At 42.1% G+C, this 25967-nt stretch overlaps 4 protein-coding genes across 5 annotated transcripts in view; 2 read left to right on the top strand and 2 right to left on the bottom strand.

Annotated features, from left to right (window-relative positions):
* Window positions 1-5573, bottom strand: part of LOC148905011 (uncharacterized) — a 13257-nt gene extending 7684 nt beyond the window's left edge. Inside the window, exon 1 of the mRNA XM_089024005.1 lies at window positions 4966-5573. Coding sequence (XP_088880131.1) covers window positions 4966-5573 — 608 coding nt within the window. The remainder of the gene's footprint in view (window positions 1-4965) is intronic.
* Window positions 5574-9413: 3840 nt separating this feature from the next.
* LOC148905010 (serine/threonine/tyrosine-interacting protein B-like) lies at window positions 9414-20715 on the top strand. Its single transcript, XM_089041005.1, has 7 exons — window positions 9414-9500; window positions 18060-18099; window positions 18240-18290; window positions 19106-19178; window positions 19295-19373; window positions 19563-19631; window positions 19848-20715. The coding sequence occupies exons 3-6, from the start codon at window positions 18250-18252 to the stop codon at window positions 19616-19618; spliced, it is 249 nt and encodes an 82-aa protein (XP_088897131.1). The 5' UTR covers window positions 9414-9500; window positions 18060-18099; window positions 18240-18249; the 3' UTR covers window positions 19619-19631; window positions 19848-20715.
* Window positions 20716-21650: 935 nt separating this feature from the next.
* LOC148905009 (uncharacterized) lies at window positions 21651-22871 on the top strand. Its single transcript, XM_089041002.1, has one exon. The coding sequence runs from the start codon at window positions 21981-21983 to the stop codon at window positions 22569-22571; it is 591 nt and encodes a 196-aa protein (XP_088897128.1). The 5' UTR covers window positions 21651-21980; the 3' UTR covers window positions 22572-22871.
* A 744-nt stretch (window positions 22872-23615) lies between these two features.
* LOC148905008 (heat shock protein 23-like) lies at window positions 23616-25398 on the bottom strand. Of its 2 annotated transcripts, XM_089041000.1 has the most exons (3): window positions 25310-25381; window positions 24951-25005; window positions 23616-24830 (listed from the first exon to the last, which is right to left on the bottom strand). In XM_089041000.1, the coding sequence occupies exon 3, from the start codon at window positions 24716-24718 to the stop codon at window positions 24122-24124; it is 597 nt and encodes a 198-aa protein (XP_088897126.1). In that variant the 5' UTR covers window positions 24719-24830; window positions 24951-25005; window positions 25310-25381; the 3' UTR covers window positions 23616-24121. The 2 variants fall into 2 exon arrangements, with proteins under 2 accessions (XP_088897126.1, XP_088897127.1); XM_089041001.1 differs by lacking the exon at window positions 24951-25005 and having other exon boundaries at window positions 25310-25398.
* Between the last annotated feature and the right edge of the window lie 569 nt (window positions 25399-25967).

The following is a 25967-nucleotide window of genomic DNA, read 5'->3' as shown; positions in this document are numbered from 1 at the left end:
GAACCCTAAACTAAACAGGGCCACAGGGCAAAGAAGTAAATCTTGCTATCTTTTTTAAATATATTGATCCAAAATAATCATTATGATCCAAAGTAATTATTACCTAAGCTAAGGAATTAAAAAAAACAATGGACATCTATTGATTTAGGAAGTTCATAAGTGTAAATAATTGCCTCTTGTATTGTTCTATCTTCAGGTTAAAGCTTTTATTGATGAAGGTCTTTCTTCTGCAGGTAAGATTTACCAGCTTTTAGGAATCCCGAGTAGTATAGGGGATGGGGGTTCCAGCGCAACGACCACCGGAGGATTACCCGTCTAAAGTACCCCCCTCGATTCGTACCGCGATTACCCGCATCCCGCGTCTATGTAAAATATGTTAGTCTATATATGGAGTGCGAAGATTGTAAAGAGTTTGTTTTTGACTTCTGTATAAAGTGCTTAAAACCCAAGTTTGTACCTACTAAGCCAAATAAGTATATTTGTTGTGGTAAAAAAATGCAAATAGAAGACGACACGTCAGCACAGTGTTACGAGTGTGGTAAGAATATTCGTAATGCCGTACCAAATGCCACCAGAGAGCAGTATTACGCTAATGGAGGCCGTAAGAAGACCCCATACAAAAGAATAAAATACTTCAGAGGCTGGATGAGTCACATTCAAGGTCATCGGCCGGTATATTTAGACAACGAAGTAATGGAAAGAATTATAAACCACTTAGAAGAGCCAACGCCACAAAGCCTACGGAAAACGCTGGAAAAATTAAAGCTAGGGAAATATTACAAAGCTATTCCCTATCTTTTGTCTGAAATTACCGGTAAGTCTATTCCTGAGGTTTCTGATATGAGCAGAGCCGAGTGGATGTTTTGTCAGCTGGATAAGGATATTCCTTATTACCCTGACGTAATCTATGAAATATTTTACAAAATTGACCCCAACCACCCCCTGTTAGGATGGATTCCCCAAGACGACTGACGTAATAATATGACAGCTGCGAGGCGGGTTTTTACTTTCACGTGGTGGAAGTGGCGTGCCTAGGAAGAATAATGAGTTGTTCACGTGTAAGACAATAGACAACATTCCAATCATACCCCTTCGCCTTAACAACCAGCAAGTTTGAAAGTAGATTTGAAATTTACTTTTTGGAGGCTTCGTTGTTACGGCGCTCAGGAATGTGCTGACGTCAATGATAGCTTCAGACATTCGATTACGCATATGACCCAGACAGTCGGCGTTCAATATGTAAATAGAATCCTGTCACGCTCTTTTCAAAGTAAATATTTACTGAGCGAGTTTTCTTTGAAGCTCTTCTTTTGCTTCTTGGTAGATCTTTTTGCGAGATTCCTCGGAAAGATCTTTTACAACTGTTTTTTTATTCCTTATATCCGACTTTAATTTCTCGTACTTTTCCTCTTCGACCAGAATAAGCGAGAATTCTACGTCGTCTATCTTTCTGTCACGCAAAGCCTTTGAGACAAGGTCAGTGATAGTATTTACTTTAGCCCTTGACAGAGCTATTGTCGTGTCATGCTTGGATATCTTGCTTGACAACTGTTTCATAATGCCTGTTGTAACAGCGGAAACGATGCCGCAGACGGCGCCGACGCTAGCCAAAGGAACTCCAACAATTATTCCCGGTCCAGTAAGCGAAGTAGCAACGCCAGAGCCTGTTAACGCCACGGACATGGAGCCGGAAGTTATCGCGATTTTATGTAAAATGCTTCGGGCTCTGACGTACTTTTTTCGGACTTTTTCGTAGTGTTTCGTTTGCCCTTCCAAGTAAGCCAGGATTAGATTTGCCTTATTCAAGCGGAAGTTCTCGGCATTCAATTCATTGGGTTTTGTAGGTAAATCAGGATAGAGTGGAGGTGCTGATGGTATAACATCCATTATATATACTAATGTACGACGCTTTTGGGAATGATATACAGGAGCAGCCACATCACGACAACCGGGATTACTGGAATTGGAGGGCCTTCAGGAAGATGTTTCCACATGCGGGTGCTAGTAAGTTCGAAAGAAGACCCGATGGGATTTACTATAACGGCTCTAGGATGTACAGTAATGAGGATTTGAAACCTACACTGGTCGATCAGGTGCAGCAATTACCGATTGTACACCCCCCAACACCTAAGCCCGTTCATAAAGAAAGGCCGCCAAAACCCGAGCATAAAGCACCTAATTTCCCAAGGGATCTATTAATGAACAAGGAAGATTACCCATTTTACGATGCTGAAGGTGGTGTAAACGATTTTGAAAAATTGGTAACGCATCTAGAGATTTTAGTGGGTAAGCAATCATTTGACGTAATAGTAAGGAATATCTATAAGAATACGATGTTGAAGCATACGTCGGGTAAAGAGGCCAGGGAATGGTTAGCAGGGCCCAACATGCGGTATTGGCCACAGCAGTTAAACTTTGCTATTTGGGCTGCCACTAAAGGTTGTGGTGTTGCCGCGGACATGTTCCACATTTCATTTATGCGGTTTCACGTTGCCTTTACGGTAAGGAGGCTGTTGAAGGAGCTTAACGTACCTTTACCGGGAGATAAGGCATTTAATCCAATGAATAACCGCTACGACTCCGCAGCCCTGGAAAGGTTAATTAATGAGTTCAAACCACAGCAAAAAGATTTTCGTTATAAGGAGGGTAAGACGCATGGGCTTGGCATTGTTTATGTTTGGGGTGCCAACGGCGAGAAGCCAGCCGACTACGGGCATCAGGAATATCCAAGTGATGAGTTAGAGTTTAGCGATATGGGTGGTGATAAGGGTAATAATTCATTAATTACTAGAATTCAAACAAACTACCCCGGCACTTGGGATCCGTTTGTGTTAATGAAAGGAAAAGGCTTAAGGAACCTAGCCAGGATTAACCGTAGCATTGAAGCATTCGTGTACTGCATCCTGGGGGCGCAGGTAAATACCCGCAACCCCATTGTTGGATCCCAAGGCGCTTCACAGGAAACGCAACAGGAATTCCTAACTTTATTTGAGTCTGCAATAATAGAAAATGACATATCTAAATCGGTGCAGAGATATCAATTAGCGGTGCAGCAGTCTAAAGTGCGACTAGATTACGCTTTGTCGCCTGGTTGTTGGTTAATGCCAAGTAATTTGGTTATTAACACTAATTCCGTTGTGGGTTATAACAATAAGCTGCAGCGAGCTACCAAGGACATGAAGTTTGGGGTGAATGACGTGAACTCTGACATGACCAAGGGCATTACTCACTTCGTAGAGAAACCAAAAAAAGAGGTAGAAAAACCATTAAAAAAGGTGTACGTGCCACCAAAGAAACCAGTAAAGAAGATTACCGAGGAATATGACCATAACTTACTAAAAGCCGGCCTAGCAGCTGCAAGCATTGGTCTGAGTTATTATATATGGCGATGAACAACCCCTACGTAACTGGAGTAGATTGTGTTTATACGACTTACACAGGCGAGAAAAAATACACCCAGGCATCTTGGGTTGATGTTACGGGCATGTCAGTGAATTTGAACTACTCCGGAAAGAAGTTAATCCTTTGTAGTATTTGCATTGGCGCGAGCAGCCATGCAAACGTAGGATTTCGTTTCTGCGACGACAACGGAATACTGCAGCCCATGCGCGTAAAAGATAATAACAGGGAGCCTGCACATTTTTCCGTAGAGCCTAACCCCAGCAGCCTTGAAAATCATTCCGTTTGGACTTTTCATATGGTCGCCGATTGTCATGGGAAGGTAAAGCTGCAGATAAGAGTAGACGATACGGGGAAGGTTACGGTAAATAGCATAGATGATAAAAGAGATTACAATTATAATCACAAGACTATTAGCGTGCTTACGGTAGTTAGCCTCTAGAAGGGAACTTATTTCCTGGTATATATGAATAACCCACATGTAAAGGAAGATTCGTTTTTTTATTATTTAGAGGAGGAGGAGTACTCTGACGATAGCTGGCATGATACCAACCTGCAGGTGAAGGTTGGAGGTCTTGGTATAATCATATGCACTATTAACATTAGTACGTGGAATGATTGCAACGTTGGGTTTAGAATCCTTGATGAGAATGACCACCCACTACTACCCTACAGGAAAAAAAATAATAAGAGGCATTTAACCCACTTCACTTTTGAGCCCACGACCACGAGCTCGGAGAACCTAACACCGGTGACTTTTCACATAATAGCTAATTGTCAACATGCGAGGCTTCAAATTCGTCCAAGCGACACAAGGAGCACCCATTCGGGTATTGTTGGGATAAATACCACCTATCCGGCAGCTGGCCCCCCGGTGGATGCTACCTGGAGTCATAAGACCATTAGTACTATGACTTTCATACCTTTAGTTTCGCATTATCAAGGCGGCGCGAATACTATCTTTACTTATCCCCAGTCGAGGACACCTCGGATTCCCGACGACGATAAGCCACCAGTAACGTACCCAGATAAGATTAAACCTTCATCTTCTTCAAGAGTACCACCCCAATAGCTACTACTAATATCCAAATGTTATTCCCCACGAACTTCAACAGTTCTCCGCCAGCCCTAAGTGCCAAGGAAACAACTGAACCCAGCAGCCCAGGAAGACCGGCTGCCATCTTTTTTCCCAAGTCCGTCAGCCCATTACCTAATTTCTTTATGCCCGCGCCTGTAGCCTTAAGCGCGGATAGGATAACTCCTACTACGGTGCTAATAGCAACCGCGAATGCCAGCGGAACGCCATACTTCAAAAGAGCTCTTTTTACCTTTTCCTTGGTGGTGAGCCCCAGCTCCTTTTCCAGGTTTTCCTTTTGCGCCTGTAATTCCGCAAGGTGCACCTGAAGGGTTTCTGATTCCCTTTGAGCTGCCTCCCTTTCCTCTTCGGGACGAGTCTGGTCGTTGATTATTTCCTGCTGCCGCTCTATTTGCCCCTCCAGGTCTTCGATGGCCTGTTGAAGTTGTCGTATTCGTTCCTCCGCCACTGCCTTGTCCACCATTACTTGCCTTTCTCTGTCAACAGACTCCATCAATTCTTTTCCCAGGCGCTGTAGTTCTGCGTCTTTTCCCGCCGATTCATTCAAAGCAGCCCTTAGCTGATTTCTTGCGGCGCTTTTTTCTTCCAACAGCTTAGAAAGCCTAGCTCTAAAGTCTGCAATTTCGACGACATGGCTTTCAGTTGTCAACCTACTTTGTTTCATGAATTCGTCTTCTAATTCTTCTATACGCCCCTGCAATGCTTGGTTTTCCTCCTGGACGGCATTAAAGTGACTATCGACATTACCCCCTTTCTTGGTTGCTTCGTCGAGTTGTCGCCTAAGGTCGTTGATGGTTACCTTATTTTCCTGCATTTCCTTTTGAAGTGCTTCCTTTTCAGCTCTTACCTTTTGCAAGAAGCTCACCAAGCCTCCAGTCGCGTCGCTATCTTTTGGAAGTTCTTCAAGTTGTTTGCTTTTTTCCTCTTTGACGGTCTCTAATTGGTTGAGTTTTTCCTGGCGCTCCTCTTGCAGTCTGATTGCGGATCTGAGGGCATCTTTGTAGCCAGGCTTCGAAATACCTCTAATAAAGGCCCTTTGAGCAACTTTTATTTCCTCTTGAGTCGAAGTGCTTAGCATCGTCAAGTTTGGCGTTCCCAGCGCATTTGTGACTCCTTTTGGAAGCTGGTTGTTAAGCAGGCTGGTATTTCTCCTTTGATACAGGTTGTGCCATTTTTCCCTACCCGATTCTCTAACTTGAACCTGCCCTTTGTCTCCTATTTGGAAGTCCAAAGTAGCCAGGTTTATGTTTGGGTATCGCTCTCTTAGGTCATTGAGGAGGTCCGCTGTTAAGTCCGACCGCACGCCAAGGGATTCCATTTGTAAGTACTCCGGAATGGGTGTGTGGGGGTTCTTAGACTTGAATTTATCTCTTAAGGAACGCATAGCATTGCGGGCCCTGCTACCATATTTGCGTCTTAGCTTATCAAAGAGGCCTCGGGAGTCTACGTTGTTATCAGGAAGCAAAGACTCGTATTCTTCGTCGTTAATGTCGACTTGACCTTCTTCAGTGGTGGGATCGAAATCCGTTCCTTCTACTTCCATTATATATGATAAGCTCAAAGTTAAATCCCAACGTATTACCTAAGCAGGTTGGCGGACTGAAAGCAGAACGCACCTTTCACCGGGTCACCTTTACCCCCAGCAGCGCTAAACCTGGAGAAACGCTGTACGTAGGCGTACCCCGCCTAACAGATAACCTAGTGTTGGTTCCTGGCACCCTGGCGCTAAGGTTTGACCTAGCAATACAACCAAGCACCAAGGACAAGCGCTATACCGTCAATAACGTGGGTAGGAACCTCGTTTCTAAGATGAAAATCAAGTTCGCAGGGGAATCCCTCTTGGATTTGAATAGGTACGATTTGTACACCACGTATAAGGATCTGTGGCTAACAGCCTTCGACCGTGCACAAAAGATAGAGCAGGGAATTGGTAGTGTCATTCTACGTAAGCTTCGCAGCGACACTAACCCCGCGCCTACGGACTCCAGTGGAGCAACCGCAGTAGCAGACGCCACGAGGGTGAAGACCGCTTATGGTAGCAAGTACGTTATCCCTTTGGATTTCGAAGTGATTACGAGTCATGGCGTGTACTACCCCAGGCAGTTATCCGAGTTACAGTTTGAAGTAACCTTGGCAGACACTACAAACGTTATTGGAGGCATGGACAGCGCGATTAGCGGGGCTGTTGATCCTTATTCTATCACCAACTTAGAGCTGCAGTATGAGACCGTGTACAGCGAAGAGCTGGCCCGTAGCGCTGGCATGGAATACAGCTCCGGGAAGGCATTCCTTTACGACCACGTAGTGATGTATAAGACGTTTAGCTTCCTGGATAAGACGGATGAGGTTATCAACCAAAGCATTAACCTCCCCCGAAGAAGTCTCACGGGGTTGATGTTGGTGTTTGCCAAACCCTACGAAGCCGGTAAGCGCGACTCCGAAGCCTTTCATAACCCCAACATTACTAACGTCGGCGTGAATATCAACGGAGTCCCAAACAAGGTTTACTCCCAGGGGATAAAGCCCGCAGACGTGTACAGGGAGGCAAAGCGCAAGTTTGGCGACCAAATTAGCCCTGAGGAATTCTTTAATGATAAGTATGCACTGTGGATTGATATGCGCACCATCAACGACGAATCTATGCACGGTCAGGGCTTACGTCTAGTAAATACGCAGGATGGCATAACATTGGAGATCAAGCGCACCAAAAACGCCAGTGCGGGCGACGGCGACAAAATAAACTGCTACGTTTTCGTGGTGTCTGACGCGCAATTGAGTGTAGAAATGAATCAGCTAAAGAGTGTTGCCTATTGATAGCCATAAAAAATATGTTATATATACAATGCTTCGCGTATTCGAAAACGATGAAACCAAACTGCAATGCGTAGTGCAAGGCGACAAGCTTTATTTCAAAGCAAAGGAAGTGGCGTTGGCGTTGAAATACGAGCGCCCCAGAGATGCAATTAGAACACACGTTTCTGAGAAGTACCAAAAAAGATGGGTCGACTTAAAAGGGGCTGTGAATCACCGCTCCCTTACTACACAGCCAAATGCCGTATTCATTTCTGAACCTGGTCTGTATGAATTAATATTCAGTTCCAAATTACCTAAGGCCGTGGAATTCCGCGATTGGGTCTTTGAGGAAGTCCTACCCGCGTTAAGGAAGGCAGGTGAAGGGCGCTTTAATACTGCAAACAAATTGATTTTTAAGATAGAAAATGAGTTCGACCTACACAAGAAGCTGGTAAACTATATGCGGCGATTCCACCCGGGGTTGCTGATTGCACCAGGTCTTGGGGAGCTTCAGGACTCTAGCAACAAGCGCATTGTTTGTTGGCAGAAAGGTTACCAGGCGGGTCAGCCAGACCTACTAATCCTGAATGCCCACAAAAAGTATAATGGACTTTGTTTGGAGTTGAAAACGCCAAAGGGTAACGGTGTGTTATCGGAGAAGCAGCAAGATATGATCGACTGCTATCAGGACAACGGTTACCTGGCTATGGTAGGCAACGACTATGACTTGCTTTGCCGGGAGATCGACGCCTATGCTGCCGGTATTCGCATCCCTTGTCCTTGGTGTGTTAAGTCCTTCAAATCCCAAAATACTTTACATACACACCAAAGAATATTTCATAGATATAATGATAGTTGAACAGACACACTGGCGTGAATTAGTCCAAGGCATTTCATACAGAATAAAAAATTACGTTGTGTTCGAAGACATTAGCCGTTTAAGGTTGGTCTTGGAACACGAAGGTAAAGAGTGCACACTGTGGGCACCCGACTGCGTGCGGTACGTCCTTCAAGGTGAGGAATTCACGCACATACGCAGCTATGGTAAGGTCAGCGGTCGATGGAAGTTCGACATTGAAAGGAAGGTGGATGCTAATCCTCTTTGCGATTAGAAGTCATCCTCATGAGCGGTTAAGTATTGGTCTGCTACGGCGGACCTCATTTTTTCTGTCATGTGGTAAACGGATACGGTAATTAAGGCACCACCTATGAACGCTGCGATTTGAGGTATCATATATCTTTATCATTTTTCCAAGCCTTTCGTACCGCCAGGTAATGGTCTAAAGGACGTGGTCCGTCGTATAGACAGCACCAAATATGTTGTCCACTCCGTTGACAGCCGCAGCGATCGCAAATAGCCTCCCAGTGTTCCCTGTCCTCCCATTTAACGCCCTCAACATCGTCAAAGCCTACAAAGGTTTGGTCAATTTCCTTCTTACGCTTTGTCAGCACCCGGGAGGTTTCAAGGGGGCAACAGCGTTCGGCTATGTCACCGTGGGTTTCGCAGGCAATACCTTCGAGGTGGTAACGGCGGCAGCGGTACTTATGCCAGTTCTCTTCAAAGAAGGGCTCATCACAGCGGCGGCAGCAGTTCTTAAGACAGACCCTGTTGTCGCGGTGATATTGTAAGGCTTGGAGGGTGGACAGCTCTCGACCGCAGTCACCGCAAAGGGTGCTTACGGTCTTTTGACAAACCTTTTTGGAAAGATGGTATTGCAGTCGCTGCTTACTGCTGAAAGATTTATTACATTGCATGCACTCCATTATACATACCTTATTTTTTATTGTTAATTTGTTAAACCCTGCAAGAGGGTTTTAGGATAGGGTCTATTATTTCTTGTTGTTTTGTTAAATGTCTGTAAGAGGGTTTTAGGATAGGGTCTATTATTTCTTGTTGTTTTGTTAAATGTCTGTAAGAGGGTTTCAAACAAGGCTTTCTTATTTATTGTTAATTTGTTAAAATAGGATTAGAGGTTTCAAAAGAGCCTTAACGATGATTATCTTACTTTAACAAAACAACAAGAAATAATAGACCCTATCTTAAATCCCTCTTGCAGGGTTTAACAAATTAACAATTAATAATAATGCCTTATTTGAAACCACCTTACGAATCCTCTTTGTAGGTGTCAGCTAAAGTTCTTTGTGCTTTAGTATCTGCGGGACACCAATGCCCAACGAAGGATTCTTTGGGGAATACCTCGTTACAATGAAGGCAGGTGTATTTTTTCTCCTTACGAATTGTGGGAGGGATTATGCAGTCGGCAGGTAGTTCGCACGTAATACAGTCCATATATCTATGGAGGATATCGCATGAAGTCCTTGATGGACTCCTTAGCCCAGCCTACCATTGTCAAAAGCGCACCAAACCGTTCTGCACGCTTCAGACCACACATTTCATCATACAATTCCTGCACGCGCTCTTTTAACCGGTCTATCTCCTCCCTTTGCATTTCTATGGTGTCTTTTTTATCCTTTGCGTCGGCGGTAATCCTTCTTACTGCTTCCACTGGTTCCATCTATATATGAACCCAGATCACATGCCTTGTAACGCTCTGATAGTAGGACCCACCGGCTGTGGAAAGACCCAATTCGTCGTGGAGCAGCTATTAGGATCCTTTAGATACCGCTTTGACTACATAGTGCTGCTTTGTCCCACCTACGTGAATAACCGCACCTGGGAAGGCATAGGAGTGAAAGATGACGACTTCTTCGTAGATATTTTAGACCCTAACGAGTTATCCAGCCATTTGAAGTTCTGGCACAAGCAATTCCCTAAAGATACACAGACTTTACTCATACTGGATGACATTGCCTGTGGGGACGACGTAAAAAAGCGCACCTCCGAATTAGTGAAGCTCGCCTTCAGCGGTAGACACGACAATATCAGCGTTTGGTTGCTCTCGCAGCAGCTTACCAGTGTCTCTAAACCCTTCAGGGAAAACATAGGCTCCCTGGTCGTATTTTATACTCCAAGTAAGTCTGACCTGGAAACCATCTTAAGCGACTACGGCGGTGAGATATCCAAGGAACAGTTACACGAATACATGCGGCATTTAAAAACGCACCAACATTCCAAGATGATCTTCTCTTTGAGGTTTCCGTACGCGGTTGGAATCTTTGATTCCTAATGTATATGGACATTGAGCAGCTCTTAGATGAAGTCCCCACACAGTTAGATGAAAGTAACCTCAAGGAACAACTTAACATCCTTGTGTCTTCGGGGAAGTGTAAAGAAATGATAGGCAGGGAACTTACCCATGAGCAGGTTAATAAGCTGTCGGAAGAGGAAGTCAAGAAGTTCCATAAGAGGTATGAGGCTGCCCTTGCAAGTAAGACCACGGACGCCGTCGCAGACTCCGCTATCCGACTTGCAACTAAATTACTTGGACTTGCGCTGCCCATAGACGACGTGGAGCAACTACAAAAGGACATAAGAGATGACTATGTCATCGCCCAAGAACTTAAGATAACCTGCGGGTGGTTGTCCTTGAAGTGCGGTAAGTTAATGGCAGTCGCCTCTGCGGCACTTCACGTAGCTCAGCACGTCGACTTGAAGGAGGTACTAGGTTCCTTCGGAACATCTTGGAAGGACTTCAAGAAGGACAGAGAAGTCGAAAAGGTCTTCCAGGCAGCACTTGCTGATGATCAAGTCGCCTCAAGTACTTAGTCAAGTCATTGTCAAGTTGTCCTTAAGTCATTCTCAAGTACTTAGTCAAGTCATTGTCAAGTTGTCCTTAAGTCATTCTCAAGTACTTAGTCAAGTCATTGTCAAGTTGTCCTTAAGTCATTCTCAAGTACTTAGTCAAGTCATTGTCAAGTCGTCCTTAAGTCATTCTCAAGTACTTATCAAGTCCTTCAAGTCCTTAGATATAAATGAGTGAACCAGAGTCGAAGGCAGAGCAACCCGAGCAGAAGATTACCAAGGCTAAATCTGCAGGCAGAGTTGCCGCGGGTAAGAAGCTCGCGGAGATGAACAGAAAGAATAAAGCCAAAAAAGAAGAAAAGGTGGAGGACGAAAGCGAATCCTTTATTAACCCCGGCTACGTCATCGGCGCGATAGGAATTGCTATAGCAGCAGGCAGCCTCTACTTACAATGGCGGGCTACGAAGCCAGAAGTAAAGTGGGAGGCCCCAACATATCGCGCACCTGTGGAGGTTAGAAAAAGCAAAATCCCTGAAATGGAATAACCTTCTCGCTTTGTAATATAATGTCGACCGCGTTGTTGAAAACTGTTGAAGAAGCAGCTATTATTACTTCTATCGTTGCGGGTATTGGTTGGGTAGGTAAGAAAGTGCTCAAAGAAGACTTTACTGAAGACCCAAGCAAGAGCTTCGCTAATTTCGCTAAGATGACCGCTGCCGTTGGCGGGGCTATCATGGTAAAGGATTACCTACGAAAGGAAAAGTACCTACCTAATGTATAATGGTTAGCTTAGTCGCAGGTGGAGTCATTGCAGCTTTAGCATTTACAGGGGCTAATTATGGTGGTAGATATCTGGATAAATTAGTTAGCGGTGATAGAAACGCAGAATCTAACGCTGAGAGGAAAAGACACGACTTAGCGCTGGAGCAATATCAAAGGGACGTGGCGGCTTGGAATGAAAAAAGACAAGCTTACAGGGATTGGTTGGATAAGAATTACCAAGACAAAATGCAGGCGGATAAGAACTTCGAAAACACAGACTACGCCTTTAAACTTTATGCGCAAGCGCATCCCACAGTGGCGTTAAAAAAGCCTCAGTTCAAGAATTACTACCAGCCTTCTAAGAAACAAAAAGATAGTGAGCTGGTCTTCGTAGGAGTCGCAGGGCTGGCCGGAGGCGTGGCTTTGGCGTATCTAATATAATGATCGTCTTTTTGGAAAGCGACAAGAATGACTTTACCACGTATTTGAATCCTCCCATCAAAGCCTGTAAGGTTCGGTTGGTTAGTTGCTCTTTGTACAATTCTTGGTATAATTTAATTAATGGCTTTGTCATCGGAACTTCCGGCACCAAACCAAAAATACCAGATTCCCATTACACCCCCATAACACTGGCTAAGGAGCTAGCAAAGCATGGATATACTCTTACCACAGGATTACCCCATGAAATGACATTTAAGAAAAATAATGGGAGCGCCAATCTAAAGGACAGTCCATTGGTAGAACTCCTGGGCCTTACTAGTACCACGATAAATAGCGGCAGTACATATGATGTAAAATGGAAAGTCGCATCCTCTTACGAAGTCCATTGCGATTTAGTCCATAGTTACGACAATGGAGAAAAGTCTTCTCTTATGTCCAAGTTTCTACCCAAAGGTAATCCATTTGACTCAGAAGAATACACTCCCATTTCTTTGAGCTATGACTTGTCTAATTTGGTAGAAAGCATAAACATCACCATTAAAGTGGACGGAAAGACGGTGGATTTTAACGGACGCAAGATCAATCTTGTTTTGGAATTCATATAATGGGCCGCGTAGAGGACAAACTCAAAAGGATTTACTATGGGCCTGAAGGCTATTGGAGAGGAGCGTCAGCTATCAAGAAACTCGCGACCGCGGCCAGGGTATCAGAAGAAACGGCTAAGAACTGGTTGAAAAAACAAACCCTCTGGCAGGTTTATCTTCCCGTGCCCAAGTACATTCCCAGGCCCAGCTTTACCGTAAATACCCCTAATGAAGTTCATCAGGCGGATTTGCTCTTCTTACCACATGACAAGGTGAGAAGAAAGACCTATAGGTACGCTTTGACCGTAGTTGATATCGCAAGCAGATACAAGGACGCCGAACCCATAATCAGCAAGGATTCTGGGGAAGTCGCAGAAGCCCTAGGTAGGATTTATAAGCGCGTCTTGAAATGGCCTAAGCTGCTGCAAGTGGATGCGGGAACGGAGTTCATGGGCGTGGTTACTAAGACCCTGAAAGACCACGACACTAAAATTAGGAGAGCCAAAGCTGAGTACCACAGGGGTCAGAGCATCGTCGAAAGATTTAATAAAACCTTGGCTGAGCGTCTCTTTGGGTACCAGTATTGGAAAGAGCTGGAAGATCCATCCAAACGCAACAGAGAATGGACTCAGAGGCTCCCCCAGGTCGTCGCGGCTTTGAACAACGAGGCGGCCAGGGCTACGGGAATGAAACCCAAGGATGCCATAAAAAAGAAACACGTGGAACACAAGTCCTTCGTCAGAAGTTCGAGGGCGGTCTTCCCCCATGAAAAAAGATTAGGTAATGTCACGGTTCGATATCTCTATGAGCCGGGTGAATTAGAAGGAGGATCCAAAAGAGCTACGGATCCTAATTGGTCTTTGGAAACTTACCAGATCCGAAGTGCGATAGCTAAGAAGGGTCAGCCCATCTTGTATTATCTTCACGATGGCCCCACACGTGGGTTCGTCATGGAAGAACTGCTTATCGTGTGATGTCCGAATGCTATCGTATGGATACCATCATCACACATCCACCTCTTACCGTCAAATGCAGACAGTGACACCTTCTCCTGTGTAACGTTGTGTATTTGATGTCCGTAGCTGCGCAGGCTGTTCATTTTATGTCGCTGTTCCTTACGCGTACGCAGGACCTTTAAGTATGAATCGTGGGTTATGTCCTTCTTAACCACGTACTTTTTTACGCCTTTGGCTTTCTTTTCTACACCGTCCAGCTTTAGCACGCTGTACATCTTGGGTTTCAGGCCCACGTATTCCACGATGGGTTTTCCTTTCATCTCATCCTTCATTTTCCCGATTACTTTCTTGTTTTTAGGGGAGTAAAGGAAGTGGTCGCGTGGGTAATCACTGGTGTCGTATTCATCGATGTCGGGAACACAGTCTTCGTAAATGTCTTCCGTCTGCACCTCTAGTATCAAGGAATCGGTGTCGGTGTATAAGAGGCGGCACTTATCACCGTATTTCGGTTTTAGCTTGTCGTAGTAAAACTCATACATGAGCAGCTTTGATAGGTCTAACACTGTAAACCCCGTGTATACGGGTTTATTCAGGAATAGATTCGCTTTCTTCATGTGAATCACGTAGAAGTTTAACATTTCTACGTATCTAACGAATCCAGGCTGTGACACGTATGCTTCTGCTTCCTCTCTGGTGCTGGCTATCTTTATGCTTACGCGCTTGCGGATGTTCTCCATTGTCTTACCAAATACGCTATTGTTCATTAGTTTAAACAGGTTCTTTTCGAAGTCATTCTTTGCCTGCGTACGCTTTTGTGTGTTAAAGTCAATGTAGGAGCGCATCCATGGTTCCTGCGTGAACTTCAAAACGCGGTGAATCTTCTTCACGCGTAAGCCGTGGCGCACATAGAACTGCAGGTTGCGGTAATGCACCACGTACTTTCGCTTGTCCATTAGGTTCATCGTTAGCTTCCTGTAGGGTTTGTAGCCAGGACACATTTCCCTCTGCAGCGGACTCAGCTGCTTAAATGGTATTTCTATTGCTTCTGGTGCTAATGGGAACTCATTGTGTGCGTCGTGCAAGTGCTCTGGGTATTCCAGGTCCACCTCCAGCACGTAACCTTTGTCGTCTTCTTTACCTACGTTTAGGTAAAACTCTATGGGCTTTATGTTGTCCCATTCGAAGTCGCGTACAGGTAAGTACTGCGACATTGCCCAACCGTAGAGGTTGTTTGCGTCTAAGTAGAAGATGTATGTGGTTGGCTTCTCCGGGTCGTACTCCACCGTGGGATTGTTTGCGCGGGCGTATCGTCTGCTGGGTCCGCAAACACCGCCGCGGATACCGTCTTCCATAAAGCGGTACATGTCGTATTCCGTTAGGAGATCCAGTTGCGCGTTTGTCTTCTTTAGAAGTGCACTCCAACTAAGCCCAGGAGCCGTGTAGAAGTTCGCTGGATCCAACCCGTAGTATTCCATTGCCATCTTTCGAAAGCTTTGGAAAACATCTGCGAGCAGCACTACGTCTGAACGTAGGTAGATGTCGTGGTATTCTCCCATATTCTCACAGGAGTACTTTTCCCACACATCTAACGCATGCTGGTACTCCTCGTCCTTTATACCGGACTCGTTTAGGGTGCTGTAGAATCTCTCTTTGGGTGGTAGGGGTTCTTCGAATCGCTCCCAGGAATCCATGTATTCGTATGGGTAGACTCCTTTCCTTTCCGCGCCGTATTGACTGGAAATGGGGAACTCCGTGTTGTATTTAACCAAGTTTGCTAAGGAGTCCGCCATGAACTGCTGTGAGTCTAAGAACTTCAGCTTGCCTACAGTTACGGACATGTACCTTTCTTTGTTGTTGGGTATGCACTTTACTTCGGAGCCGTCTGTTCCTTGTAAAAGTAAGTGACTGTCGTAACCCCTTAAATTATGAAAGAATACGGGTATTTCCATTTCTGGATCTACTTTGAAGTTTATATTACATTTCCAATGAGCCGCTCCTCTGTATTTACCCGTGATGTGGCAGTGATCTCTAACCTTATCCACATAGAAATCCTCAACAAATGCTTTGTGGCAGTGAATGCAGTGCGTGGAGGGCTTTCCCGGCTTCTCACCTTTCTTAGCATACTTCCCGCATTTAAAATGAGCTTCTCCTAAATACTTTCCATCTTCATCCCACGCTTTCTTGGCTCGTCTTCCAAACTGAAGAAGCGTATGTTGACAAATGTGGCATTTCTTTGCCTTGGTAAAAGCATCCTGGTTCTCTTTGGTAAATACCATCTTCTTTGGGCGTCTTAATTGTTCTCTTATCTCTTCCTCCTCTTCTCGCAATGCTTCTAGAAACTCATTAGCTGCGTTCTTACCTCGGTAAATTACAGGAGGGTCGGCCTTACCGTCTGATCTGACTACTATGTAACCAAAGGAGCAGATCTCGTGTAATCCCACCTTATTCGTGGCACCACTTTTCTGCTCTTCCTTAGTTATCAACGCTTCAAAGTCTGCATATATCACGTAAGGCACCTGCATCTGCTTTTGATGGTCTGAGTAGGATAGGTTCTTATCTGTGGGCATCTGGATCCGTTGCGCCACTTCTTCGACTCCGCGACATATTTCGTCGTGATCCTTTAGAGCTTTAACGCTGGTAAACGATAATAAGCAGCAATCGCAGAAGTATTTCTTACCTTTGTGCTTGGTGTGTCTGTAAAACAGTCTGCTAATATGTTTAACCCACGAATAATGTCCGCCGTGGTAGAAGAGGTGTATTCGTTCTCCTTTACTCTTTGACAGCGCTAGTGGCACTATCGTTTGGTCTCTGACTCCGTAAACGTTAATTGCTAAATCGTTTATTTCCTCAAATATGGGGATGTCTATCAACTGCATGGGAAATTCCACACCATCCCACTCTAAATCGTCTGTGGGATACTTACTTGTCCTACAGGGATCCTTATCTACTGGATACAGTGCGGATCGTATTGCCCACATAAAGCAGCGGTTGTCGTCATTCTTTACGTTGACTATGGCTTTTTTCCTTTCTACCCAAGTTGGTAGGGGCACGTAACTTCCTCCTCGTATTGGTACGTACCTTGCCATGCTAACCTCCATACCTTCTACCTCCTCCACTGTCCAACCTGATCCTTCTTTCGTGTAGTTAGACAGCGACTCCATTATTGCTTCTAAGGCTTCGCTGAGTGACTTATCCAGATTGGTGGACTCTAATATCACTAACGACTTTGATCGCAGCATTGCTGTCGTCGTTGCCTCATCTTTTGATAGACTCACTTCTACCATTATACTCGCTTTCAGGGCTCCTAATTCTTCTATACCTTTTCGAAGCGTTCTCTTGACCTTCCTTTCTGACTGACGCCAAAACTGTCTAACGTCAATCTCACCGTTACCGGGTATTGACACCGTTTCGAAATTGCTTTGGGATTCCATCTATATAATAGGAAATATCTTATACCTAATTCCAGACCCTTTTCAGATCGTCGTAGTCATACTCACAATCCTGACAATGCCAAAACAATTTAACCTTAGTCTCAAACTTCTTACCACATCCACAATCATAGCTGCTCATACATTTCGTCGTCATCTTTAAATGCTTCTTCAAGTCCACTTCTTTCTTAAAAGTTCTCTTACAATCTTCGCACTCCATATATAGACTAACATATTTTACATAGACGCGGGATGCGGGTAATCGCGGTACGAATCGAGGGGGGTACTTTAGACGGGTAATCCTCCGGTGGTCGTTGCGCTGGAACCCCCATCCCCTATACTACTATCCCGTAATTTGTATATTTTCAGAGATTATCCTTATCCCTTCCATAGCAGGGGTAAAAGTCATTAGCCAAATTAGTTTTAGATCTGTTATTTCTCATTTCTGAATCAACACTACTGGTCAAAATGACTGGCAAGCAAAATATGTGCCAGCCAAGTTCTAACTCTAGCCGGATATTGTCTGATGACCAGGTGGCATGGGTGGGATATCCTGCTAATGCATTGTCTTTCACTGCTGTGAGTCAAACAGGTCAGGTGGCTGGTTTGAACCCAGCAGTAATTGAGTTTGTTTGAAGTGTTGTTCTCTCCTGTGCCACAAGGGTTTTCCTACGGGTTCTCCGGTTTTCGTCCCTCCATAAAAATCAACATGTGAGTCGAGAGTTGTGTGTATGGAATATTCTAATGTAAGAAGGAGTGTGTATGGAGGATACATGGCCTCACAGGCTTCTAGCTTTAAAGCCTACCGGGTATAAATGAAAATATTTATATATTTATTTATTTGACCATTAGTTATTTTAAGCGCAGTTCACATTGGGACATTTTGAAAGTATGCACATCAGAAATCAAATATTTTGTTCTCTCATTTCAATATATTTTTGTGTTCTCTGGTTGTAGGCAATGTTCTGCTTCATGGCAATGCAGGCATTTCACGCAGGTATGAATAAACAAACTAATTTATCATTTTTTGTAGTTTGGTCTTCCTGTGGCTTCAAAAACACAGGTAACCCAACTAAATAACTTTGCTCCAACATTTGGTGAACCACATGCTGATATGTGTTATTGTTTATTGTGCAGTGCAGCACTGATGATTGCATATATAATGGAAACATATGGCTTGTCATACAGGTCAGTACAAATGATTTATAATATAAAATTTGTTATTCTCTTTGTAGCAGCTTATTGACTTCGCTACTATGTGAAGAGGACTCATTTGCTTTCCCTTTCCCTTTCCATCCCTTTCCCTTTCCATCCCTTCCCATCCCTGTCCATCCCTTTCCCATCCTCTGGACCCATCTCTCTACTCTGCAGCACTATGTATGCTACGTAATACCCATTGATCAACAAACCAATGGTTAATCAAATTTATTTTTCTTCTTTTTCTGTCATTCTAATTATTGTGACACATTATTATGTAGTAGTGTAGGCAAAACTATTCAGTTATATTTTATGACTTTGCATTCTATTTCACAAAATAAATAAACTGAAAACTAACCAATAATAGAACTATAGAGGTTTTGCACCATCACGTGACGGCAGCCATGTTAGATAGCAGGAGCAATACAATCATTTTACCTGGGAAAGAATGTGTAATTCCAGTTTAATTTGAAATTTCTGAGGGATGGGGAGTCAGAGAAAGAACAAAAATTACAGAGTTTGTATGGAAGAAAATTGGAATTTCCGGGAGTAGCAGGGGGGGAGGGGGGGGGGCTCTTAAAAATAATTTATCTGTGAGGCGGGTATGGAAAATTTCTGGAACCTACACAATTCAATTCCTTAGAGCAAAGGGATTTTGTTGTTCCACCATCTAATCACAGGCAGTCCAAGCTGGATTATGGGCACTGGCAAGGGATGATACAAAGCCTGTACAAGACTAAAGAATTTTTAACATGATTCTATATTATCGCAAGAGTAAATTCTAGTGTATTTTACATTTAATACAGGGATGCTTTCCAACATGTACAGCAGAAGCGATTTTGTATCAATCCTAATGAAGGATTTGCACACCAGTTGATGGTAGGTAATTAACATAAGAGTAAATGTGTTTTTTTACTTGGCTACTGAATTAGAATCTTAATCAAGAGATTATCGAGTCATCTCATTTATCTTTGGGAATGTCTTTTTTTCCAAAGGAATATGAACCAATTTACCTTGCAAACTACCAGGCTAGAAAACAGCAAATAGACTGTCAGGCAATAGACAGAAGAAATGGTGAGAAATATTTACCAATTATTTTAGCTTTCCTGGGGTGTTCCACACAGGATGTTCTAGGACCACTGAAAATAGACTTCTATGTGTGGTTGGTTTGTTTCTTGGCCAGGAGATGAGGAAATTGTTTAGAGGCAAGAAATAGAGAAAGTGTGAAGTAATGTTTTAAAGTTATGCCTGCTCTTTGCTCAGCAGGAATCAAAAGACCATTTGAAGATGAAATTGATGGAGATGACGGCATGGATTAATGTTATCATAATGGTAGGATCCTTTTCTTATAAATATATCCTTGAAAACCATATCACTAGGCATAACCACTAGACATCCATAATATTGAAACATTATGAAACATATCATTTATTCCCCCTGTGTGTTATTCCTTTCTTTACCAAAAAGACTTGAGAGCATGTCCGGCTCGTAGGTTATGTTAAAAAGGATATAGCCCTTCAAGATACCAATATCATTTTTATCTTTCAGACCGCGAGATGTATATGCAGTTCAAGCAATGAAATTGATCTTTAGGACTGAAGATAAGTAGGAGTACTCAATATTTATTTTTCAGGTCTAAAGATTTTTCCACTACAGATTTTTATTAGTACAACGATTGTATATTAAACAAGATGTTAAAATGTGTAAAACACAAGACTTTTCATCAAATCTATTTCAGGAATACCCTGCGAGCACAGTTTCTCCTCTTTCTCTCCTTTCATTAGGAGAAGATCGGTGAGGAGGGAGACTCTGCCGATGTAGGACGTTTTTTTTTGGTCGAATTTTTTTTCAATGGGGAATGATCGAAAACAGCTTTTAAACCATATTTTGAACATGTAATGAGCATGATGAAATGTAATTTGATGTGCACAGCGGCTGTTAAAATGATGTGTGACAGATATAACATCCTACATTGGCAGAGTCTTCTTTACCCCTCTATTAAAACCAAAGGAAAAATGGGCTCTGCTTGCAGTGAATTTCAGAAATAGTTTATTATATGGAATAAGAGAAAATAATTTTTGTTCGGTTTTGAAGTTTTTTGTACATTTTTTTGTAAAGTTATTCCATGGGGTTTCGTGCTTTTGGTAAATTCTAGTCTCCTATGAAGCCGCTACTAGTGTCGTCATGCAACGCTTACTCCCCTAAGTACCATTATGTCACTTATAGTGGGTGCATACGCGACTAGGTAAATCCATAATGTAAATTGTATCAGATTCATCGATAGACATTTGCATTTCCTTTAGACGTTTTTGTAATAATGTCGATTGTGTATCATATTTATTTTATTCAAATATTTAGATTTTCAAGTGATCAAGTTAGAAATCTTTTCCCAATAAATTATGCATCTTAAAATAGATTAATGATTCAGTTCATTATTATTATTATATTAGTACTTATATATTTTTATCTTTGTTATTATTATTATTAATATTATATTAGTATTTAATATCATCATCATTATTATTACATAATATTGCAAGAGTTAATTTCATTAGCCATAAACCATGTTTAGTAAATTTTATTTCATCACCATTATCATCTATTATCATCATCTTCATCATCATCATCATCATCATCATCATCTATCATCATCATCACCATCATCATCATCATCATCATCATTAGATAATATATTTCAAGAGTCATTCATGAACCATTCTTGATATGTTTATATATTCCTCTAGTACAGATGACATTGTTCATCATTTGACCCCATATCATCTTTGATATGTCCTCATTATTCCAATAGACTATAAAAGTAGACACAATACTTATCTGGTGCTTTAAAAGGTCATCAGTATAATTCCTAGGAAGGTTATGAATTACAATTGGTTGTGTTTTTATCTTTTCATCTCTCGTCTCAATATATCATCTGCCACACCTTGAATCATTGATATTGGGTGTAACGAAGTAAAAAGCTTTGATCATTCACAGGAATATTGCACAAAATATATAAAGTAAACTAATATTCCACGAACAGATATCACAGGAAATTATATCAATATTATAGACATAAAATAATTCAAGATTTGACTGCGTATTTTTTCTCTGGAATTGAGAGCAATGTTTTTTATCATCGTCGCCTGTCATTGCAGGCAGGTTGAAGGTTCAAACCTTCGTCGAAAATTGATTTTATTATTTTACTCAAAATTTAGCTTGTATTTTCTGTTGAATTAAACGACAAGTTGTATTGGATCATTTTGTTTGGCTGAAAAGGTTTTAGCAAAGACATAAGTATTCCTAGTGTTGGCCAGATTAGGACCACATTGTAAATCAGTAAGACGCTCGAACGATGTCTGGAATCCACTTGACGAGAGCTTCGGTACAACTGAGACCATATTTAGCGATGAGTTGATTAATCGAATCTTCAGCTTCATTCTGGAAGGAAAATATCTTGAAAAACCCCTGAAACGTAACATTTAAATCTTAATGTCAGTCATAAATTACCCAGGATAATTACACTCGACAAATATAGTAATATTGATTGGCATGTTTAGCATTAAAAGAGGTAGGATTCTAGAAATCCGAGACAGAGTATAAAAACATCACACCCTGGTTGAATCAAGATAGTTTCAGACTGAAGGAGTGAATAATCGTAGGAGAGACGAAACACTAACCACTATGAGCAGCGGCAAGACACTTATTACAACATTAGATGTGACCAACTACAGGCCGGAGGAAATTTCACTTCGTGTTGAAAATCGAAAAATTCACGTAGATGGAAAACATCACTCGGAAGGAAAATATGGATCTGAGACAAGTGAATTCCACAGGGTTTTCGCGTTGCCTGAAGGAATTGATCCCTCGTCTGTTTCATCGCGTATAACTCATGATGGTGTCCTTCATGTTGAAGCGTACAAGACTCCCACTCAGGATCTAGATATCGCTCTCCTGGGGTGTTCCTCACAGGACGTATCTAGGACCGATGACAAGAAGTTTGCTGTGACTCTGAATGTTAGTGATTTTTCCCCAGACGAAGTGGAAGTCAAAGTAAAAGGGAATGAACTGTCGGTGCATGCTGTACGTGAGAAGCAAGAAGGAGGAATGTCGAGTTCTCGACAGTTTCACCGTCACTTTCTGTTGCCCAAAGACGTGGACATGGCGAAAGTAGTGTCTCGTATTGACAAACAGGGTCAATTACACATCGAAGCGCCGAGACTAGAACAGATACCGTCGAACAGAGAAAGGCAGTTAAAGATTACGAGAGACTAACGTTGTAGAGAACGAATAATTCACGGGAGAACGATACTAGCATCACGATATTATATAATATAAAATACAAACTGACCATTACGATGGTAATTAATTATCCCAAAGTGACAATGTGCAATTAAACTGTAAGTTAGTCTTAATAGCTTCACGCTACAGCGAGCTATGATAAATGCCTAGTGTAATGAAGTGTTAACGGCACTGTCAATTCCATTGTTTTTTAATAAGTATTAATTTTTAATTAATATTAATTTGAAATCAATTATACGAAATTGAAACGGTATTAAAGAATACAGAAGTGTTGCGGTATTTGAATTTGTGCTGTAACTAAGGGTTTGTTACATGTACTATGTTAAATAGAGTAACATTTGGATTCACGTCTTCTTTGACCCTTTGACCAAATCTTTCAGGAGGTATGCATGCGAAAATCTTTATGCACAAAATGTGGATTAGTTTTAAGATAGAACGGGATTGTCTTGTGTAGCAAAGCGTGTAGGATTACGAGAGAAGTTTCTAGAAAATCCAGCACTCCCATTTAATAAGAGATAGTGCATTTTATTCTGTAGTACCCGGGATTTCTGATGGTGGAAGGCGCTGGCTAAACCTGAGCCGCTTTCCCGCCAAATCACCAGAACCACAAAAGTGGTTTTAAAGTAGCACATTATTGATTCAGACATCAAAATGTCGCCGCCGCGTCAGTTTATTTCTGGTTGAGTAAGCAGACAAATTATGAAAGCAAAACGCCCATTATTCGACTCAAAGCTTTTCATCCTTATACTTTACTCGGTACTTGCGGTTAATTAAATCCTGTGGCCGGAAAACGGCGTGCGCTGTAAAACTAAATTAATCGCTTGGTAGAAAATAGTCTTTGGTCGTTAATTGTACGCCTCGGGATAGTCAGCTCTGTTTTATTCAACAAACGGCTCTCTCAATACCCAAAACAACGCATTTCGCAAAATGAATAAATCAAAATAGACTTAAAAGATTTCAATGTGTATATTAGTCGCAGATATTAATATTAAATTCAAAATCAACATAAGAACGACATCAAAGCGACAGTCTTTTATTTTTATTCATCATATTCGATTTTTCCAGCAGAATATAAAATTAAGTTTCTCTTCAAATCAGCACTACAATCCCACTGTTTGAGGAAATGTGGTTTTTATTTGTCACTGGTAACCTCGATGTCAAAGCTGTTTACTTTTTGAAGTACCTTGTTTAGTTTGAAAATTTAGTTGTTGGTCTCACGCCCTGTTGTGGAGTTATTTCAATAAAAAGTGGGGCTACATAGCTGTTTACTGTATCTCATGATGAGCGATGATAGAAGAAAATTACCTTGATGAAACACGAATAGTTTTACACACCAAAACACGAAGAATATCATTATAATATTGATTTTACATTCCAGAATAAACCAAAGGTGCTATAGTCCTACCTTGTTGAAAGTTTTGTCTAAATTTTACAGGGAATTTTTTCATCGTTTTAGCTAGTTTTTGTTATTATTTTCTGTTTCTCGTAATATTTTTTTTAATCTTTAAGAGACGTTACTCTTCTTACTCATCCATAATGATTTCGACCTTCCTCTCAGATGCCTTAGGCTGCGCTTTCCTCGTAGCTTCGATGTGAAGTCGTCCATCCTTGCCCAATTTAGACACAACAGAATCCATGTCAACATCCTTAGGAAGGACGAAATGGCGGTTGAACTGTCGTGAAGTAAAATGACCATGCGATTCTGATTCATGCCGAGCCCTGACTGTCAGTTCATTGTTCAAAACCTTCACTACAACTTCCTCTGGTGAGAAACTACTTACATCTAAGGTCACTGTGAATTTCTTATCGTCTATCTTCGCCACGTCCCCAGACGTTGGAGAAGAACCGACTAGAGCAACTTCAGTTTCTTTCGGTGGGTTTTTAAAAGCTTCTATGTAAAGAACTCCATCTGAAGAGACGCGCGAGGAGACAGATGAAGGTTCCACGCTTTCTGGTAGGACGTAAGTTCGATGGAATTCGCTCGATTCTGTTCCATATTCTCCTTCAGAGAAATGTTTGCCATCAACGTATATTTTACCACCTTCTACCTTGAGGGATATTTCATTGGGCTTGTAGTTTTTAACCTCGAATGTAGCTATCAGAATCTTATCGGCATCCATCTTAGAGAGCGAGCTAGTGTAGCTTTGGTGGGGTCTACTCGAAGCAAAATACAATCAGACCCAGCTTACACTACGGTAACTGTTGCCCTCGTAAGCCAACTCTTCCTTCGACCTTAAAAAGAAAATATCAATCATTCATGAGTATCAATATCATTCTTGAAATGCCGCAACAGTCCCGACAAACCAGTCTTGTATGGCTGTAGAACTGTCTGGATAAGGTCCATAAACTGACCTTTTAGATGGTTACAATACGCTGCGACACTTTACTTGGTTACCTTGGGACGACACTAAAAATTTGAGATCAGAAATAGAGTTTTATGACTTCCCCCACTGTGATCCCAGAGTTGTCGTGCTGTTTTATTAAGTAGCCTATCGGGCTACTTGTTTTCTATATATGGTCTGTATAAGATAAAGACTAGCCTAAACGACGGTGTTTTTATTAAATATGGCAGGATTGATGGGGGCTTGAAGAGCTCTATTCTCACGCCTAAGTATACTCCTTATCTACACTCCACATACCATCAGTAGATTTATATGGTAAGAGCTTCTAATTTATAATTACCAGACAACTAGACACACCTTAATACTTACAGCAACACATGGAGGTCCGCAACGATCTTGTTTTTAGGAGTAACTTATCTTGAAGTCCATCTATATCCAGACAACGCGAATATGATTGGTTCTTGTGGAAGTTGTAGGATATTTTGACGTCTTTAGGATCAAACATCATTCCAATCTAGACAACAGGCTTAAGATGGTGATCTTAAACTGACCAATAAAATGATTGCCCCATGTCCTTAACCTTAACGCGTAAGCTGTACATTTGGATACCGCGCGCTGTAAACAGGTTCTCTATGAATAACATCAAAACTGAATTTCATTTAATATCATATTCGAAGCAGAAAGGTTTTTCGAGTGGTGTTTTGCCGCGCGCAGCTAGCTTTAAAACAAGGGTTTGGTCTTTCTTATCTTTCCCAGACAGACTCTAGACTCTGAGCGCAAAACGGAGATAAAGAAAAATGTATTTAAAAGCTTTAAGATGATCAATATTTTAAGATTTTCTTTAGAGAAGAGTCTAATAAAATAACAAGCGTTATAAAATAGATTTTAAATAAGTCATTTTTACAAGGCATTTGAACTGAATAATTGATAGCAGAAGATAGAACGGAAGTTTTGTATTATTTATTCAATGCGGTTGGCATTTCGTGAGACCAACACAGAGATAACCTTTTGATAATCACTTCACTTG

The sequence above is a fragment of the Actinia tenebrosa genome, unplaced genomic scaffold, assembly GCF_029948245.1.
Source record: "Actinia tenebrosa isolate PJP-AT-01 unplaced genomic scaffold, QUT_ActTen_1.0 PGA_scaffold8__29_contigs__length_14323225, whole genome shotgun sequence".
Classification (NCBI taxonomy): Eukaryota; Metazoa; Cnidaria; class Anthozoa; order Actiniaria; family Actiniidae; genus Actinia; species Actinia tenebrosa.
Note: the sequence above shows the minus strand (reverse complement) of the source record. Positions and strands in the feature narration are given on the sequence as shown.

Excerpts from the sequence above, each read along its gene's own strand:
- LOC148905008 (XM_089041001.1), bottom strand. The coding sequence starts at position 24,718 with ATGGATGCCGATAAGATTCTGATAGCTACATTCGAGGTTAAAAACTAC.
- LOC148905010 (XM_089041005.1), top strand. The coding sequence starts at position 18,250 with ATGATTGCATATATAATGGAAACATATGGCTTGTCATACAG. Across the intron at positions 18,291-19,105 it reads ACATATGGCTTGTCATACAG|GGATGCTTTCCAACATGTAC; the intron begins GTCAGTACAAAT and ends CATTTAATACAG. Across the intron at positions 19,179-19,294 it reads GATTTGCACACCAGTTGATG|GAATATGAACCAATTTACCT; the intron begins GTAGGTAATTAA and ends TTTTTTCCAAAG.
- LOC148905009 (XM_089041002.1), top strand. The coding sequence starts at position 21,981 with ATGAGCAGCGGCAAGACACTTATTACAACATTAGATGTGACCAACTAC.